General features: G+C 40.4%; 1 protein-coding gene across 1 annotated transcript; it reads left to right on the forward strand.

Annotated features, from left to right (window-relative positions):
• Window positions 1–5,142: 5,142 nt before the first annotated feature.
• IFNB1 (interferon beta 1) lies at window positions 5,143–5,706 on the forward strand. The gene has a single exon (XM_003782858.1). It carries the CDS (start codon window positions 5,143–5,145, stop codon window positions 5,704–5,706), a length of 564 nt encoding a protein of 187 aa, XP_003782906.1.
• Window positions 5,707–20,384: the final 14,678 nt, after the last annotated feature.

Genomic DNA, 20,384 nt, shown 5'->3' on the forward strand with positions numbered 1-20,384 from the left:
TATAGGCTTTTTTCCCCAAAATGTTATGGGGGTACAAATGCTTTTGGTTACATGTATTGATTTTGTTATGCTTGAGTCAGGGCTATGAGTGTGCCCATCACCCAGATAGCATTCATTTTACAAACTAAATAGGTTTTAGCACACCTTTCCTCCCTGCTTGATTTCCAATGATTTTTACTTTCTTCTCTGTACTTGTGTGCTCATTAGTTAGTTCCAATTCAATAATGAGTACATGGTACATGCGGTGTTTGGTTTTCTACTTGTAAATACTTCACTTAGGATAATGATCTCCAGTTCCATCCAATTTTTTGCAAAAGACATAATTCATCCTTCTTCATGGTTATGTAGTATTCCACATAATACCTATACCACATTTTGTTAATCTACTCATGAACTGATGGGTTCTTGGATTGATTCCATATATTTACAATTGTGAATTGCGCCATAATAAGCATTCACATGTACGTGTCTTTCTGATAAAATGACTTCTTTCCCTTTGAGTAAATATTCAGTAATGGGATTGCTAGATCAAATGATAAGTGTACTTTTAGTTCTAGTTCTTTGAGGAAACTTCATACTGTTTTCCACAGAGGTTGTACTAATTTGCAGCTAGACTACCATCATGGGGGACTCCTGTCCACTTACAGATACTAAGGGAGACCAGAGCAAGGGAGGGGGGTAAAAGCAAAATCAACTCCTGACAGCCAAATTGGTAATCTCAGATGGCTTCTCCCCCACAGGCAGACTTTTTGGTTAGGTGGGGCCACTTCAGCCCTTCCCCGGAGGTCTGGGAGTGGAACTTTCACCCCTCCCAATATCTCCTACCAGCTTTTATGAAGCCTGAGGGTAGGCTCACTCAACTCAGTCCTGCCTGGCCTCACTTACCCTGCCTCTAGCTACTGTGGTAGACAATAAGGCCAGTAGGCTTTCTTCATTCCTTTTTATTCTTTTCTCTCCTCACTGAGGATAATTTTAAATAACCTTTCTTCAAGTTCCCTGAGTCTGTCTTATGCTTGTTTGAGCCTGCTGTTGAAGCTATCACACTTTTTTTCATTGCATCATGGTGTCCTTCAGCTCCAAAATTTCTGTTTGGTTCTTTGTTATGTTTTCTACCTTTGCTGAACTTCTTCTTTTATTCTTGTATTTTTCTGATTTTATTAAATTGTTTATTTGTGTTCCCTTGTACTTCACTGAACTTCTTTAGAATAACGATATTGAATTCATTGTAAGGCAATTCATGAATCTTTATTTCTTTGACATCAATTCATTTTGTTCCTTTGGTGGTGTCATGTTTCCCTAATTCTTCATGATTCTTATAACCTTGCACGCACATTTGTAAAAGCAGGTACTTTACAGAATGTGTGGACTGGCTTAAATATGGAATGAACTTCACCAGTAGGATAGAAGGTAGTGGGAGAGGCACATTTGCTGGGGCTTAGGGTGCCAAGTACAGGGGCCTGTAAGTGTAATATCTCATACACTCCAGCAGCTATAGTCTATGAAATTCACAACAGTGTAATATTTGACAGTGCAAACAGTGGAAGGTCTGCAATAACTCCTGGGGCTGTGTAGCCCTCAGTGGCACTTCCACGTTTAGCAGCAAGGGACCAAGGCAGATGGCACTGGGAGCCAGGGTGGCCAGTGGTATGTTCACATTCACTTATAGAGACCAGCTTCAGGTGTATGGGTGGTGGGAGAAGCCATCTGCAGGCACACCAGTGGTAACAAGGGCCAGGATACATAGCAGGAGCCAAGACCAACTGTGGCATGGTGGTGGTATCCAGCAACAGAAGTTATAGCCGGCAGTCTGTATGCATACAGCCACAGGGCATAGCTAATGATTTGCACATGTGCAGCTATAGGAGTCAGCTATGGGTATAAGCATGGAGTGGGGGCTGGCACTGGGGATTTGAGCTGGCTGCATGCATGCACATAACTATAGAAACCAAAGCTGGTGGTACATGTGTGCATCTGCATGAGCCAGCTACAGTTGTGAGTGCAGTGATGGGAAGTGGGGCCAGTGGCAGGGGTTTAGGATATTTTCAAGAGGGTACATGCAATGACCACGCTCATTCCCAGGACAGGGACTCCTGCAGTGACACTAGCTAAGGCTCTACCAGGGGTAAGCAGGGAGCATAGTGGTTCAGGCAGCAAGAATTTGTGCTGGGAAAAAACTGTGGAGCTCTTGGCAGCAAAAGCTTCAGAGGTACACAATAGCTGTTCTGGACACTGGTTTCCTTGGTGATGAAAGCTGCTGAGACCCTTTGTGGAGGAGGTCACTGGGCTTGTGGCAATGAATATGTAGGGTCTCTGGTGGTGAAAGCTGCTGGAGGTCTGCAGTGGCCATGTGAGCTATAGAGGTTCTCAGGGGCAAATGTTGCTGGGATCCTCTGCTGAGTAGGCCACAGACTCCATTTTTTCCGTACCACAGTACTACTTGGCCAGCTCCCTAAGGATGAACATTTTTCTGTCACTATGACACACTCACACTTCTGCAGGAATGGTTATAGGTAAATTCCTATCCATGGTATTACAAATTAAAGGAATAACTGTATTGTTTAAAATTTTGTATTTTAAAATATAGTACCACTTTCTACAAGGCCTTCCCTGGGCTTTTTCACAGCACAGCAATAGTCAGACAGTCAGGCCATTTGTGGCCAAAGTCTTCAAGAGCAGAAACCATCATCTTTTCTGAGCCAGCCTCAAAACTACACAGCATTACTTCTACCATAGAAGTTAACTCAGATTCGAAAAGAGGAGACATAGACCCCACCTTTTGACAAGTAAAACCAAAGTCTCACTGTAGATTACCATATGGAATGGTAGACTTTGTTCAGGCTAATTTGATAGGGACCTTTTCCACTCTCCAAAAAGTTTCCATAAACTCATACTTTTATTGAGAGCATATTAGAGTACACATTCCCTCATACTCCCTTGCAAATCTGATTAATCTAAAATGTTACCTCATTACTAGTTTAATCTACATTTTTAGATCAGTGACATTAAGTAGATTTTTATATCCTTATTGGTCCCTTATATTTCTTTTCCTGGTGTCTGGCTGTTTATAAGTTTTTCTATCAGATTGTTATCAATTTTAAGAGTCCTTTGTAAGTGAAGAAAATTATCCCTTCCTAATTGAACCTTATAAATATGTTTTTGATATTGCTATTTCTTCTTGACTTTGTTTTTCACTGTACTGAGACTTACAATTTGTCTATAGTTATATCTATCATTATTTTCTCTTATAGTTTCTGGGTTTTATATCTTGCTGAGAAAGATCTTCTGTACCCCAATATTATTCTTAATATATCCATTTTTTCCACCACTCCTAGTAAACTGGTGGTAATGAGCACATTTATCTCATAATTGATTTGTAGATAATGCTTTTGTTTCTTCATAAAATTGATATATTTGTCCCAATGTTATCTTCAATGATTAGGTCAATGTTTTGCCTATAGTTGATGTTCTGTAAATATTCATGGAATAAAGGAGCCTGAAATTAAAAAAAAATAATATATCCATTTTTTCCAGATTTTGGTCATTGACCTTATAACTTGTTACATATAATATTATACTGACCATATAGTATTTAACCACACTTTCTTTCCTGTAAATAATTCCCCTTTGGCCAATATATTATTTTTAATTTAGTATTGGGTTCTAGTTGCTAATATTTTCCCCAGATTGAAGCTTTTTTCCTAGATCTTCCCAAACTTCTTCTTATTCGCCAAAATTTAGAGTTTTTCTATTATTTCTCATTATTGTCTTCATATTTTGCTTCACTTCTGCATTTTGTAAATTCCAATTTGTATTGTTTTATATAATTTCTTGATGTTTTTCAACTCCTTTGATAATGGCATATTAAAATTTTGATCTACTTTGTATCCATGTACTCCTGGGCTGTGTTGGTTATTTGAGGAGATATTCTACTCCCTATTCTCCTTTTCTAATAGTAAGTTTGTATGGGATTTCTTCTCAGTACTCTTCTGTTCCTCGGTTTTAAAAGAGCTTATTTTACCTTAACTAGAAGCAGTCAAGGGTGGCTTTCCTAACTTCATAGAGCTCCCTCTTCTGTTGCATTTGTGAAATGTTCAAAAACATAGCCGCCTGCTTTCTGGGTTGTCCACCCCTTCCCCACACTCCTGTCCCCGCCCCTCAAACCCCCCCCACCCCCCCACCCCACCCCCGCCCTGGGTCTTCTCTTTCCTTGCTCTGTTGTTTCTGTCCAGCTTATAGCCGTTTCTTGTCAGCAAAGCACCCTATCCCAAAAGGGAACTGTGGCTGGTTGGTTTGAAAACTTCCTAGACTATTCCTTGGCCTTTCAGAACTTTCCAAGACCCTCTCATAAACCCCTACTATTGTACTGGACAAAACCCCTTAGAGTTTCAGCTGCTATTCTCTGATTGGCTTTTCAGGAAATAAAAACATCCCTCAGTATCCAATGGGGATAGTGCCAGGATCCTCTGCCCCACCAAGATACCAAAATCAGAGGATACTCAAGTACCTTATATAAAATGGTATAGTATTTTCACATAACCTACACACATTCTTGTGCTTGTGTACTTTAAATCATCTCTAGATTACTTAGAAAACCTAATACAATGAAAATGCTGTGTAAATAGTTCTATTAATGAACTTTCAAATTTTTTGTTATTTTTTATGGCTGTATTATTATTTTTTATTGTATGGGTTTTTGTAAAAATATTTTCAATCTTCAGTTGGTTGAATATGTGGGTGAAGAACCTGTGGATATGGGGCAGTGATTCGGACCTCGTGGCTGTTTTGAGGTTCTTGAGTTCTCAGGCCATTTGCTTTTCTTGGCTTTCTTCCAAATCTTTTTCTTTGCCTTATCAATTCATTGAAAATTTTCAAGACATTAGAAATCTTCAGAATCTGTGCAGCTTTCCCCCTAACACATATAACATTCAACAGGAGTTCAAATCGGATGAAATTCATACAATTTCAATGACATAAGAAAACTGAAAAAGGGGAACTGAAAGTGGGAATTTCCTCTGAAATAGAAAGGAGCATCTCACATAAATAGGCCATACCCATGGAGGAAAGGCATTCACGCTGCCTACTTCTGAAGCCTGTGCCTCAGCAGGCACACAGGTTGTACGCCACGCTGTTCCCGTTTTCATCATGACCAACAAGTGCATCCTCCAAGTCATCCTCCTGCTGTGCTTCCTCACTATGGCTTCTTCCACCAGCTCCAGCTTGCTTCAGTTCCAACAGAGAAGAAGTACCTTGGGGTGTCAGAAGCTCCTGCGGCAATTGAATGGGAAGCCTGAAGGTTGCCTCAAGGACAGGATGAACTTTGAGATCCCTAAGGAGATCAAGCAGCCACAGCATCTCCAGAAGGAGGACGCCATGTTGTTCATCTATGAGATGCTCCAGAACATCTTCAGAATTTTGAGAAGAGATTTCTCTAGCACTGGCTGGAATGAGACCATTGTAGATGCTCTCCTTGCTAACTTCCATCAGCAGATGGACTCTCTGGAGACAACCCTGGACGAAAAACTAGAGGACAAAAACTTCATCGGGGGAAAAGTCACAAACATTCTGCACCTGAAGAGTTATTACTTCAGGATCACGTGGTACCTGAAGGCCAAGAGGTACAGCAGCTGTGCCTGGACAGTTGTCCGAGAGGAAATCCTCAGGAACCTCTTCTTCATTAACAGACTAACAGGATACCTGAAAAACTGAAGGTCCGCTGTAGCCTGTGCTTCTGGGACTATGCAATAATTTCAAGCATTCTTCAACTGCCAGAGACTCTTTAAGTGGCTGACAGCTAATGCACTGGCTTTGAAAGGACAATGGAGGACTTAACAATTTAATTTATGAATATTTTTATATACTATTTAAACTTTGACTTTGAAAAATAAATTATTTTATGTACAAAAGTCAACGTGGCAGTTTGAATTTTAACTTGATTTATATAACCGTGCATATTAAAATTGCCGAGCACCTCGTAGGTGTTCTTCCTAAAATGTACCTGCAACGTAGTAGAGTTCCTGACTCCTACCTTTGAGGAATTTTAAAATCCAAGCAAGCCACATGGAATATACAAGGTAATAGATAATAAGGGGACTTGAGCCTTTGGGGGGAATAAATGTGGCATGAACTGCTATGAGATTGGAAGAGATGAGGCAAGCAGGAGGCTCTGGAGCTAGAATCCGGGTGCCCACTGCTCCTGCTTGATGCTCCAGTTTATCTAGCGGTACAGGTAGAATCTGGCTGGTCACTGGGGTAGCCAGGGGAATGTGTCAGCTCAGGTGTTTACCCTAAGCCCTCTCCTATTATTTGGGGGAATACTTTGCCCCTGGAAGAATTTTAAAATATGTATGTGTGTGCCCCCTCAAGCTTAGGGCACTTCCATGACACTGTTCAGCAGCAGTTCCTTGATTGTGCTCTTCGAGGGATAGCCAAGGTGGGTGGGTCTCTTAGAGGAGCTGAGGATTTCTGTCTGCTGCCAAGGCTACAAAACCAGAGGCAGAAGAATCCTCCTTCTACTCTAGCCATTTGCTGAATTTTCTCCCCAGTTTTCAAAATTACAAGTCTTTTTCTATCCCCCCTCCATGTTCATACAGAATGCCAGAAATATCATTATTCGGTATTGCTGCTACTCTGCATCTCTGAAGCGACAAATACCCTAAAGCCAAGACCAAGACAGGTACAGCAGTCTAAGTCCAGCTTTAAGCCCAGGGAGAAGCCAGAGAGCATGGGAGAAAGGGACATTCAGATAGCATAAAGAGGGGACTAATTTTTCCCAGAGATTACACTGGGAAAAATCAAGCTTTCCTAGGTCTTTCTGCACCTGGCCAGCATGTGCCAACTGGCTAGGTTTTTGCCTTCGTAGTGAACCCCTTGGGAAGTTGGGTTATTATGGCTATTACTGTCATTAGCAGCTGCCATTTACTGAGAGAGTCTAGTGAAACAGACACTCTGTGCTGAGCTCCTGTGTAGGTAATTGGATTTAATCCTCTTCCCAGGCACCCCTCAGGTAGGCACAATTACATTATTTACATTTTACAGGACAGGAAACTAAATCTTGAATGTGACATAGTGACCTAATTTACTCCATAGTATTTGGAAGTTTCAGAAACAAGCACGAAGGGCAGAATCAAAAAGTCTTTTCATTTGTATCCAGACTTTTTCTCCAAGGGCAGTAGGGAAATCTGCTTTCCTTTTAAAGGAGTCAGCCTTCAGAAGAAATCTGTCCAGCGATTTAGAGAAGCTACTTCTGTGCAGACAATGAACTTAGGGCTCCCCCTTCCGGCTCAATGTGGGTAACACACCTCTGTACAACCAAGAAGTTCCATCCTGGTGGGCCCACTGCGATTGACGCTATCTAGTTAACTGCCCTGTAAAACAACCAAGGTTTCTTCTTCCCCTAAGTCCCCACCTCAGCTCTGCTGAAAGCCCTTCTGCACCTAGTCTCCCTTTAGTAAGAGGTCAAAGATAATATCAGTAAGGAAAAACACAGAGTAAAGGTAGTGTTTAAGCAAATGTCTGGTAAAGAAGTCTTTCAGCAATGGGCCCCAACTGTCCACTGCCTCCTCTGGCTGAACTGCTAAATTGGCCCAGAAACTGGAAAGTTGCTGGAAAGGGTTTCTCTCTGCCTATGTGCTGGGCCCGAAGTACCAGAGAGAAACTTCCTTTGCAGAATTATAAATACAGTTGAGCATGTCAGCCCATCCTGAATACCAAAAGTATGGCCATCATCGGTAGAGGATAAATAACAATTAACATTCATTCCAATAAAAATAAAGGAGACTGGCCCAAGGGTATACATTTGCATATGCTGAACAGATGCCTATGTATGAAGGGTGAGGTAAAATAATATTATTTAAGTGGGCAGCAGAATATCTCATAAGGAGAACATTCTTTGTTTAGAAAAATATCTCATGGACCTCACGAGACAGAAGGTGAGATCTTGAGGTTATGGGTATAGCAATGAAAAGACAGTGAATCATCTATTGCATGTTTTTGTGTTTAGCTGGTTTTTAAGTAAAAAAGAGACAGAAAGAAATCCCTCTCCCGCAAAAGTCGGGGGTTGTGATGTTTCCTGGAACAGGGAAGACAGTGAAAGTCTCTTGGTTGAGATGAGCAAAGAACTTTCCAGAATGGAGTGTCTCCTAACTTGAAACTGTGTGCACAGATGTGCTGAACTCTTTCTACCATCTTCTCTAAAACTTCAGTAAAGATTGAGAGCCACAAAATGTCCTTGTATATGGAATTTCTATGCATAAATCATAGAACGTGTCCAGGTCCATGACTGAAATAGTATGGAGAAAAATCATGGGATGGCTAGACCTTCAAAATAGACCGAATTAGCAGGGAAATAAGGCAAAGTGATGACCTCAGATCCACCTTCTTTCTTCCCACATTGTGCCTTAGGAATCCAAGAAAACCATGGTGAGCACATTGTGCTTCCATGGGCCTAGATCAGCGGATGCACTGTCTCATCTAGCTTCTGAGCAGTAAGCAGATGTGCTAAACATTTGAGTTACACATCAATATGTAGATGTGTCCTAAACACATGACCACGCAGATGGATGCAGGGTTGTACCCGCGCACATCTATGTGAAGCCTTTTTTGCAGTTAACAATGCTGATATTAAGGCATTTTAGGTGGCATTCAACACTTTCAGATACTCGGATTACACCTCATCAGGGACTTGTTCATAAAATACTCTTAAGAAAATGAAAAGAACATACCACAGACTGGGAGAAAACATTTGCAAATCATACATCTGATAAAGAACTACTTGTATTTAGATTAGATTTTTTAAAAATATTCTGTGAAGGCCAGAACATGGCTTACATCTGCAATCCTAGCACTCTGGGAGGCCAAAGCAGTGGATCCCTTGAGCTCAGGGGTTTGTGACCACCCTGAGCAATAGTGAGATCCAATCTCTACTAAAAATAGAAAAAATTAGCCAGGGGTTGTGGTGGGCACTTGTAGTCCAAGCAACTCAGAAGGCTGAAGCTAGAGGATCACTTGAGCCCCCAAATTTGTGGTTGTTGTGAGCTATGATGTCACTGGCACTCTATGTGACAGTCTCTGTCTCAAAAAGGAAAAACAAAAACAAAACCACAACCCTGAAAACTCAATAATAATAAAACAACCCAATAAAAATGGGTTTAGGCTCAGTGCCTGTGACTCAAGTGGCTAACGTACCAGCCACATACACCTAAGGTGGCAGGTTTGAATCTAGCCTGGGCCCGCCAAACAACAATGATGGCTGCAGCCAAAAAAAATAGCCAGGCATCATGGCGGGTGCCTGTGGTCCCAGCTACTTGGGAGGTGGAGGCAGGAGATTCACTTGAGCCCAGGAGTTGGAGGTTGCTGTGAGCTGTGATGCGACAGCACTCGATTCAGGGGGACAACTTGAGGCTCTGTCTCAAAAAAAAAATGGGTTGTATATTGGAACAGATGTTTCACACAAAAAAAGATGCACAAATAGTTTGTAAGTACACGAGATGGTAAAGGCTCATAGAGGATTTGTGGTAGAGTAGGTCAGAGAATGAAAGTGAAATGGTCTGATTACAGAGAAGCCTGTCCCACCACGGCCCTTTCTGAGGAACATCCACCAGCCCTGTTGGCCGAGCTCCGTACGATACATGTGTGGTCTGCCCAGCAGAGACGGTAGGGCCCTAATCAACATGGATTTTTGCCTTGAGTGGCCTGGATGTGAGACATGCAGAGAGAGCCAGTGGTTGGTAGGAGAGTCAGAAGGTGAATGGCATCCAGAACCAGACCTTGCCAATTGCAGTCGTTTTCTCCAAATCTTTTGCACTGCTGGTTATTGTGCTTAAAAAATGGACTGTTTTTTGGGTCCACTTATTTTCAACATTAAGTGTTGCTTTTAAAATCCCAAGTTTAAATGTCTAGAATTTCCTAGAATACTTTAAAACAAACTCACTCTACTGATGTAGTAGGATCGAGTTAATTGCTGAACACGGTAATTGACTTGATGGAAAGAATAGGCAGTTCCCGGGTTATAGACAAACTGACTTAACAGTATCCTGTACTTAGAAAGTAACTAAGGATAATTTATAATTAAATAATGGAACTAGTTTCTTCCACACATGTAAACAAGCCCTCATGGCACGAGCAATTCGGTAGCACAGCATCTTCATACCAACAGCTAGTCTCATAGACAGAGAAGCAGCTAACAGAAACACAAGAACACGAAGAATCAGAAGATCCAAAACCAAGACAGTTGGCAAAAGAATTAACTGAAGGCTTTCATCTCACGGAAACTGGATTTGCTAAGCTTGAGGAGCAAGACTCTAACATTGAGCAGTCTATAAAGGTTTGCCATGCGGTTAGTGAGAGCATCAGCTGCTACATGGCCATTTGTGATGAGCTTTTTCCTTCCTCAAGAGACTGACTTCGGTAGTAGCTCAACTCCTCCAGCAACAGAATCAAATCCTGATTCTCCAGTACCCACTCTATCCTCTCAAGGTAGATATTAACCTACCTTCTTACCCCTTTCCAGTAAGCAAGATGTTCATGCAACATTACATGAGTGTTAACCTCAAAAATTCTTCCTTGAAATTTCTCCTATCCTCTATCTAAACTTTTTGTATGACTTTGTTTTTATGTTCTCTTCATTTGAATTTAAGAAAAAGAAGACAAGGATTTCTGTAGTTTATTATTACATTACAGGGTTATCATTATTATTATTATAGAAATATTATGCCATATTATTATTACCATATTATGAGCCATTGTAGGACTGTTATTGTTATTATTACTATTACAGTATATGTGCTATTCATCAGGAATCTAATTTAAATACAAATCCAACGCAAAGATGTTCTCAGAAATGTATCTTGTCTATAACTGGGGAACACTTGTGTTCCAGAAACTTATTCACAGCAAACAGCTATCCCCAAATCAGCAAATTTTGTTTCAATTGACATTCTGTTTTGAAATTCCCACTTTACTTTATAATTCCCTGTGTAGGGTATTCTTAGAAAACCTAAAATACATATTTAAATTATATCCCGCAACAGTTAGCCTAGCCTTAAAAAAATGGAGCCCATTTCAGAAGACCTTCTGGGTACTTACTCAAGAGAAGAGAAAGCTGTTTCTATAAAAAGATTTGTATACAAATATTTGTGAGGAGCTTTTATTTCAAAATATTATGAGGGGTACAAATGTTTTTGGTTACATGTATTAATTTTGTTATTCTTGAGTCAGGGCTATAAGTGTTCCCATCACCCAGGTAACATTCATTGTACCCATTAGGTATGATTTTACCCATTCCCCTCTCTTAATTTCCCCCGTACCCTGCTGCTTGATTTCCACTGGGATATATTACCTTTGTGTACACGTTTGCTCATTGGTTAGTTACAATTTATTAGAGAGAACATGTGGTGCTTGTTTTTCCATTCTTGAGACACTTCACTTAGGATAATGGTCTCCAGGTCCATCCTAATTGTTGCAAAAGGCATTAATTCATCTTTTTTTATGCATGATTAATGACACTGAGCATTTTTTCATATGCTTATTGACTATTTGTCTATCTTCTTTTGAAAAGCTTCTGTTCATCTCTTTCACCCACTTTTTAATATTTTTTGTTAGTTTTGTTTTGTTGATTTGCTTGAGTTCTTTGAAGATTCTGGTTATTAGCCTCTTATCAGACATATAATTTGTGAGTATTTTCTCCCATTCTGTGGTTGTCTATTTGCTGTGTTGATTATTTCCTTAGCTATGCAAAAGTTTTTTAATTTAATCAAGTGTCATTTATTTATTTTTGTTGTTGCTGTAGTTGCCTTTGGGTCTTAGTCACAAATTGTTTGCCTAGGCTGATATCTACAAGAGTTTTTCCTGCATTTTCTTCTAGAATACATATGGCTTCATGCCTTACATTTAAGTCTTTTATCTATCTTGAATTAATTTTCTAAGTAGTAAGAGAGATGGATTCTATTTCCTTCTTCTGCATGTGGCTCTCCCAGTTTTCCCAGCACCATTTACTGCATAGGAATTCTTTTCCCCAGTGTATATTGTTGTCTGCTTTGTCAAAGATCAGTTGGTTGTATGTAGGAGGTTTTATATCTGGGTTTTCTGTTCTGTTCCATGATACTTTTATGCCAATACTGTGCTGTTTGGGTATTATAACCTTGTAGTATAGTTTAAAGTCTGGTTATATGATGCCTTCAGATTTTTTTTGCTTAAGATTGCTTTGACAATGTGGCCTCTTTTCTTGGATCCAAATTAAGTGTAGAACTATTTTTTCAATATCTGTGAAATATGACATTAGTAGAGATTTTTCACCTCCTTGGGTAAGTATGTAAGTATATTCCTAGGTTTGTTTTTTCTTTTTTTGAAAAAAAAATTTATCTATTTTGAATGGTATTAAGTCTTTGATTTGACTCTTCATCTGACAATTATGGGTATATAGAAATGCTACTGATTTGTGTACATTGATTTTGTAACTTGAGACTTTGATGAATTTATTTATCAATCCCAGGAGTCTCTTGGTGGATTCTTTGGGGTTTTCTAGATATAAGATCATATAATCACAAAAAGCTATAGTTCAACCTTTTCTTTCCCTGTTTGGATTCCTTTTATTTCTTTCCCTTGACCGACTGCTCTGGCTAGAACTTCCAGAACTATGTTACATAGAAATGGTGACAATGGACAGCCTTATCTTACTCCAATTCTTTCAGGGAATGTTGTTAACTTATCCTTGTTCAGTAAGATGTTGGCTATGGGTTTTTCATATATGGATTTTATAATTTTGAGAATGTTCCTTCTATGCCTAGTATCTTTAGTATATTGAGGGTTTTTATCATGAAAGGGTGCTGAATTTTGTTAAATGCTTTTTATGAATCTATTGAGATGACTTTGGTCTGTTTTTGCTTCTGTTTATGTGGTAAATCACATTTATTGATTTATGTATGTTGAACCATCTTTGCATCCCAAGGATTACCCAGAAACTACTGAATATACATTCATCTCTTCAACACAGGGAACGTTCTTCAATATTGATCATATCTTAGGCCATAAAACATGTTTCAACAAACTTAAAAAAATAGAAATAATATCATGTATCTTCTCAGATCACAGTGGGATAAAACTAGAAATTAACTCTAAGAGAAATACTCAATTCTACACAAAATTATAGAAATTAAACAACCTGTTGCTGAATGATTATTGGGTGAATAATACAATGAAGATGGAATTCCAAAGACTTTCGAACTGAATGACCAAGGGACACAAGCTATCAAAAATCTATGGGAGTCAGCAAAAGCCGTCATAAGGGGGAAAATCACAGCCTTAAATACCTACATTAAATAGCCAAAAATATTACAAATTACCAATCTACTGACACATTAGTTAGTCTAATGACACATCCCAAAGAACTAGAAAAGGAAAAGCTAATCAAACCCAAAGAAATAACTAAGGTCAGAATCAAACAAAACAAACAACAACAACAACAACAACAACAAAAAAAATACAAAGGAAAATGAAACAAGAAGTTGGTTTTGAAAAGAAAAACAAAATTGATAGACCTTAGATTTCTTGCTAGATTAACCAGGAATAGAAGAGAAAGGACCCAAATAAGCTAAATCATATATGAAACAGGAGACACCACAACTGATACCACAGAAATACAAAATACCACCTGTGGATACTATGAACATCTCTATGTACATATTCTCAAAAGGGTAGAGGAAATGGATGAATTTCTGGAAACACAGAACCTCCCAAGACGCAATCAAGAATAAATAGAACTGAATGAACTATTAATAAGCAATAAAATTAAAATCTTCCAACAACAAAAAGCCCTAGACCAGATGGATTCACAGCTGAATTTTGTCAGACAAAAAAAGAAGAGCTGGTACCTGTACTGTAGAAATTATTCCATGACATCAAGAAGGAGAGAATCCTCCCCAACTCATACTGAAGCCAGTATCACCTTGATACCAAAGCCAGCAAAGGACACGACAACAACAAAACCACAGACCAATGTACCTGATGAATATACATGCAAAAGCCCTCAGTAAAATACTAGCAAAAGAAGTTCAACATCATGTTAAAAAAAATAATCCACCTTGACCAGGTAAGGCACTTTATTCATAATAGCCCCAAATTGGAAATGCCTCAAATGTCTATCACAAGTGACTGATGAAAGAAAGTATAGTACATCCATTAAATAAAATACTATCCACTAGTGAAAAGAAATGAATCACACAACAACATGGGTGAGTCTCTAAATAATTATGCTGAGTATAAGAAGATAGACCATTAAAAATTAAGTTCTATATTGTCCCATTTATACAAAATCTTAGAAAGGAAAATTCAATTAATGGATATTCAGATTGCTTCCATCTTTTCACTATTGTATTCAATACTGCTATGAACAAGCTGTACAAAAATCTGTTCAAGCCTCAAATTTCACTTCTTTGGGGTATATCCCCAGAAGTGAAATCCCTGGATAATATGGTAATTCTATGTTTAATTTTTTGAAGAGTCATCAAGGCAACTATTTTTAAGTCGTGACTTCATAATGGAAATATTTGCAACGATAGCATAATGCAGACGCAACAGTAAAAGCTGCATCACTTAAGGACTTTCTACAAGGGATTCTGCTGAGAGTGTTTTATGTATATTCTCCTGAGAACCCTGTGAAGAAAGTGTCATTCTATCCTTTCATACATTAGAAAACTGAGGTTCCATAGGGTCAAGCAACTTACCCAAGTGCACAGTAGGTGAAGAAGAGAGAAATATTTAGAACGGGAGACCAAACTTTTCACTACTTCCAATCATCTAGTATTACCCAAATTCTTCCACTTATCTGACTATGTAGCATCAACGTTGTGACTTAAGAAAAGGACCAGGAAGCTCTATTGCCTGGTGGGTCACACTGTGGCACTAGAGGTCCTGGCTTTGCACTAAGTGCCACTCTAACCTCCAGTGGTCTGCGGGGACTTTCGCAGGAAGGGCTGCCAGGGTCTCTCACTCAAGCAGCCAGTCTCTCTTTCATCCCCATTCAAACCCTTCACAGACTTTCTCTCTCTCCCTTTCCCCCTCTCTTCCTACTCCAACCTTTCCTTGGGGAGAATAACAGGAAATTCCCATCTGCTCCCTCACCAGACTCTACAGAGAATATTTTCTCTGAAGGTTGTGGTAAGCAACTGTCTGACTCATAAGTCATCTTCCCCAGCAAAGCTGCATTTCCTTCTCTTGACCACTACAATTTTCTCCTCATACTAGCAAGAAGGCCCTGTGTGCAGTTTCCATCTCAAGTCTGACACAGCTGCTTTTGTTATCCCATAGAAATGTGTTTAAGAGCTAAAATGGCCTACCGTGTTTAATGGAAATACACGGCAAATGTCTCTTTCCCTTCATTTTCAAATTTTTGGGCTCATTTTCTTTTTTATGAAAACCCAGAGGTAAAACAAATAATTTTCAAAGTAGAAGATGACTTACTAATTAAGAAATGCATGAATTGGAAACTTAGGAATTTAAAAGTACAAATATTTAAAAAACAACATGCGCTATGTTCCAGGGAGAAAAAGCACAGGGCACGAAGTAACAAACCAGAGAGCTAGCGTGGATTCTGCCGCTTCTAACTACATGATCTTGGGCAAGTTACATAAATTGGAAATAACTGCACCCCAAACTCTTCAAGATTGCTGTGAGAAATAAATGTGAGAACAGGACATATGACGTGGCCCAGCACAGGGCCTTGCCTATGGAAGAGGCCCCATGTTTAACTTATCTAAAAGTGAATACAAATTATAGAAATTCCTTACATAAAAACAGATGGGCTTCTGGAGCACTCTTGCCTAAATTCTATACAAAAGGCAAGTTGTTAGTAACTAGATCAGGGATCCTCAAACTTTTTAAACAGGGGGCCAGTCCACTGTCCCACTGTCCCAGGACCAGTCGGCTGCTAAGCAGGACAGGCAGTGGTGGCGAAAACACCCGGCAGGCTGGATAAATGTCCTAGGCGGGCCACATGTGGCCTCCGGGCTGTAGTTTGAGGACGCCCGAACTAGTTGATAACAATGCTGTTCTCATAATGGGATCTAAATGAGTGTCATTTTTGCCAAAGTCATATTTATAGATCTTGGAAAGGTATGTTCAACATAAATAATTACAAAAGATAAATAAAACATTCTGAAATACCAATTTCAACATTTCCATAAGTGTCTCCTAGAAGGTTATTTAGGAAGCAAGATCAGTTGTTTCACAAATCTTTGAAATGTCAAGAAAAAAGTAGAACATGCAGGTTCAGAGGGTGGGGAGAGTGATCAGGAAGGAGAACCAGTCTTTGCTGATCTCCCATGATGGATCTGAACTGTGTTCAGCTCTTTACATGTTACGCTGGGCATGTCTTGCTGCCTGCCTGGCATCGAGGGCTAACACCCACAGCTGCGGGAGGCAGGCAATGCCCAACTCAGGGAGTAGGCATCTTCCCAGGCTGGGCCACCAAGAACACTAGCATCTCCATGGCATCTCCATCACTTGAAAGTGACAGGAAGAACTTTTGCTGGAATGCTGGAAGAAAGATGAGAAGCGGCAGGTGCCTGGTCCAGCAGGATGGCCCCATCCAGCTGTGCAGCTTGTGCCTGGCCTATCTCTAAGTGGCTCCCTCCTGGGATAACCTGCCAGTGCCAGGTACCACACTGGAAGACTCACGTCAACTCAAAGGAAAGCAGAGGGGAAAGACAGTCAAAGACATATCCCTGAAAGTCATGTTTCAGCCATACCTGAAGCCAGCTAAATTCCTAAAATGCTTCTGAGCCTTGGAGTAGGGTTAAATGGGATTGGAAAATAAACTAGAAACCTGTCTCCCTCCTCGCTAGGGATGCTTTACTCACTAACATCCCTCACCTTTTGAAGCAATCCACCTATCTGCTCCTTCACCCTAAATTTTGCACAGCATGCTTCAGATAGTTCTGCCCATCCTCAGAGGTATGCAAAGCCCTGACTGGCCCTTCCTTGCCCTTCCTGTGTGACTAATAAAGGGCAGCAATTTGTGACACTGCCTGCACACTCACCAGTGAGTGCTCTGCACCGGGGTTCAGCTGACTCTCTAGAGGAAGATAGCTAGGGCTTCAGAGTTAAATTGCCCTCACGTTTCTATTGAAAAGGTGTGTCCTAAAAATCCACAGTTTTGTGTTGCTACAAACGCTTCCTGAGTGCATGTTGAACCCCAGACCCTGTGCTAAAGCACGGGCTCACACAGACAAACAAGATACAGACATTCTCCTCAGGAAGCTCATTTTCAAGGGAAGGAAACAGATAAGTCTATGACTAAAAATGATAGAATCATGATAAATGTCATTCTAACACAATGAACAATTTCCTGTGGAAGCCCACACGAGAGTATGATTTATTCTATCTGGAGGGATTGGAGTGGCCTTCATGAAGAGTTAATATTTGAACTTGAAGAGATAGTAGCATTTTAAAATAAAAAGAATGGGAGGGGGGTCATGTCAAAAAGGAAGAAAATCTGAACAGAGCCATGAAAACACATGGCCCGTTCAAGGAATGTCACAAAGTATAGTGCCCCTAGACAACAGGCATTGGGTTAGAGTGGGAAGGAAATGAAGCTGAGATTTGAGTCAGGATGGATGCTGAGGGGCTAGAGAGCTGGCTCTTAAAGCTAAGGATCGGCATGGTCAGACCTCCGTTTGAGGCAGGAGCCTCTGGCCACTGCTGGAAGGGACAGATGGAGCAGGGTGAGCCTGGAGATGGCGAGGTGCCGGGGGTCTGAGCAGGAGGGGGCGGTTTATAGACACATACTGTCAATTTCAGTTATTTGTAAACCTCTCAGCCTCAGTATGCCTTTTTTTCCTTGTGTTCACAAATTAACTTTACAGAGATGAATTTCTGAAAGGAATGAAATCACAATTGTCAATTAGACTCAGAAGCAACAGCTGGTATTGTGATGAGCCGCTCACGCAGCCTCAGACCCTCCTCCCTCACGGCAGGGTTTGGTAGGCTCCTCGGGCTGCTGCAACAGCATCCCACCAACTGGGTAGCCTAACACAGTGGAGACTTGCTGTCTGAGTTCTGGAAGCTTCCAAGCTCCAGGTGTCCCCAGAGTTGCTCACCTGGGAGGGCTGTGAAGGAGAATCTGCTGCAGGCCTCTCCCCCGGCCCCAGGTGCTTTGCCAGCAATCTCTGGTGCTCCTGGGCTGCTGCCCCTTCCCCCTGCTGTCTGCCTTCGTCTTCAGTGTGCCCTCCCTGTGTCAGGTCTGGATCTAAATTTCCCCTTTTTGTAAGGACACCAGGCACCTTGGATTAAGAGTCCAACCTCATTCCAGGATGACCTCATCCTAACGTAATTATGTCTGCAACAACTGTATTTCCAAATAAGACCACGTTCTGAGGTATTGGGGATTATTAGGATGCCAAAGTATGACTTGGGAGTGTGTGGGAGAGACACAATTCCATCTATAACACATGGGAAGAGGAAATGTCCCTTTTTCTTTCCCCCTAGGTACTACTTTCTGTGTTGGGGGTGGGGGGGGCATGGGTATCAACTTTTCTCTTGAGTTTTGGCCTGAAAGAGGGTTCCAGCTGCAGCAGGAGGAAGCTGGGGTAGACAATTTCAACTTTCCTTAAAATGCTGCTGTAAAGCCAACCTGAAAACCAAGCAGCTAAAATGCCATAGAGACATAAAGTTAGGTGAAACAAACCAGGCACAGGAAGACACATACCACACGATCTCACTCGTGTGTGGAATCTGAAAAAGGTGACCTCATAGAAATAGAGGGCAGAACAGTGGTTTCCAGAGGCTGGGACAGTGGGGCAAGGGGCTGAGGAGGAGGGTTGGAGAGAGGTTGGTCAAAATACACAAAATTGCAGTTAGATGGAGAAAACTTCAAGAGATCTACCCTCTAACGTGGTGACTATACTTAGTGATGGTACAGTGTATTCTTGAAAAATGCTGAGAGAGTGGATATTAAGTGTTTTCACCACAAAAAGTAACTATGTGAGACAATTTCCTCTTTAATTAGCTAGATCTAACCATTTCACAATGTTTGTATACATCAAAACATCATGTTGAGTATGACAAATACATATAATTATACTTATCTATAACTTAAAAAGTAAATTTAAAAATAAATAAAATGACCTGGAAATCTTCAAAGGGTATTAAAATGATTTCTTCCATTATATTTGCTATAAGCTTTATATACCTCAAGGCACAATATATGTGATGAATTGGCCTCTGTTGGGCACATGAGAATTTTAGCATCTCTTGTGGAAGTATGGGCCACATATATGAAGGGGTAGAACATTCACTATTATAATAGCTTCTTCCCTTTCAGGCTGCAACTTGGTCTCCTAAACTCCAACGTTGCTTTGAATAGTATGGCTTAATTCTTTACTGTTAAATCACATCCTGAAGTAGAAATGTGGTCTGCACGAGAGATCCATTTTCTATTTACCTAAATTTCTTATTTCTTATGGCCTAATTGGATTTATTAAGCCAAGAGTATCCAGCCTCTCTGGACTACATTATAATACTTTTAATAAGGATTGGAAAAGAAGGGGTTGTTCTCAAATTGCTTCATCCCCAAACCTTGGTTTCACCCCAGGGTCTTGTTGGCTTTAGAAGTACACGTTAAGGTAGGGAAGGTAGATAACCCCAGATTGCACCTATTGTCTGTACAGGACTTGCCTGGCATATAGTAGGTGCTCAATAAATGGTAGCTTTTTTTCTCTCTTTGAAAGCAACTGTTACCTGTTATATATACTCTTGCTGAGACATAGGGGACTATAATGCAAAGCACACCCATGTCTAGCCAACATAAAATTTCACAAAATCCCTCAAAGCTCAGACAATTATTCTCTTTGGTGTAGTTAAGAGCAACAATGTGGTCATGCAGTTGTCTAGCACGAAGTCCATGTGTATCTCAAATATATTCATAACATGAGAAAATGGTCTGGTAGTCGCGTCTCTTCTACCTCTATGTCCAATAAACTTTGTGTCATTCATTACACAGTGCCACAAACATTGTTGCCTAAACTCAGCCCCACACTGAAAATCTCATTAGTTGTACATTTTTAGGCTGACCTCACTCACTATCTCCTAGTATCTCAGCTATATAAACACCAATAGGGAAAAGATGGCAGGGACAATATTCTGTCTTTAGATGTCTTTTTACAGAGAGCCGTAACTTATCCCTAACAAGCCCCGTCCCCCTTTTCTATCCTTGCTTCTCTACCCTATCATTACTTGGAAGTGTAAAAACACAAGCAACCCATTGGCTGAGCAATTGGGAACACTCAGGCCCAAATAACCTTCTAACAGTTCTGAGCAAGGATAGTGGGCTATCAAACTGTGACAACTCCCATGGAGACATCACCACTGATCAATAACAGTTTTTTCACCAACTG

The sequence above is a fragment of the Otolemur garnettii genome, unplaced genomic scaffold (genome assembly GCF_000181295.1).
Source record: "Otolemur garnettii isolate 467f Iridium unplaced genomic scaffold, OtoGar3 scaffold00006, whole genome shotgun sequence".
Lineage (NCBI taxonomy): Eukaryota > Metazoa > Chordata > Mammalia > Primates > Galagidae > Otolemur > Otolemur garnettii.

What these genes read in the sequence shown, in the direction of transcription:
- IFNB1 (XM_003782858.1), top strand. Translation starts at nt 5,143, where the DNA reads ATGACCAACAAGTGCATCCTCCAAGTCATCCTCCTGCTGTGCTTCCTC.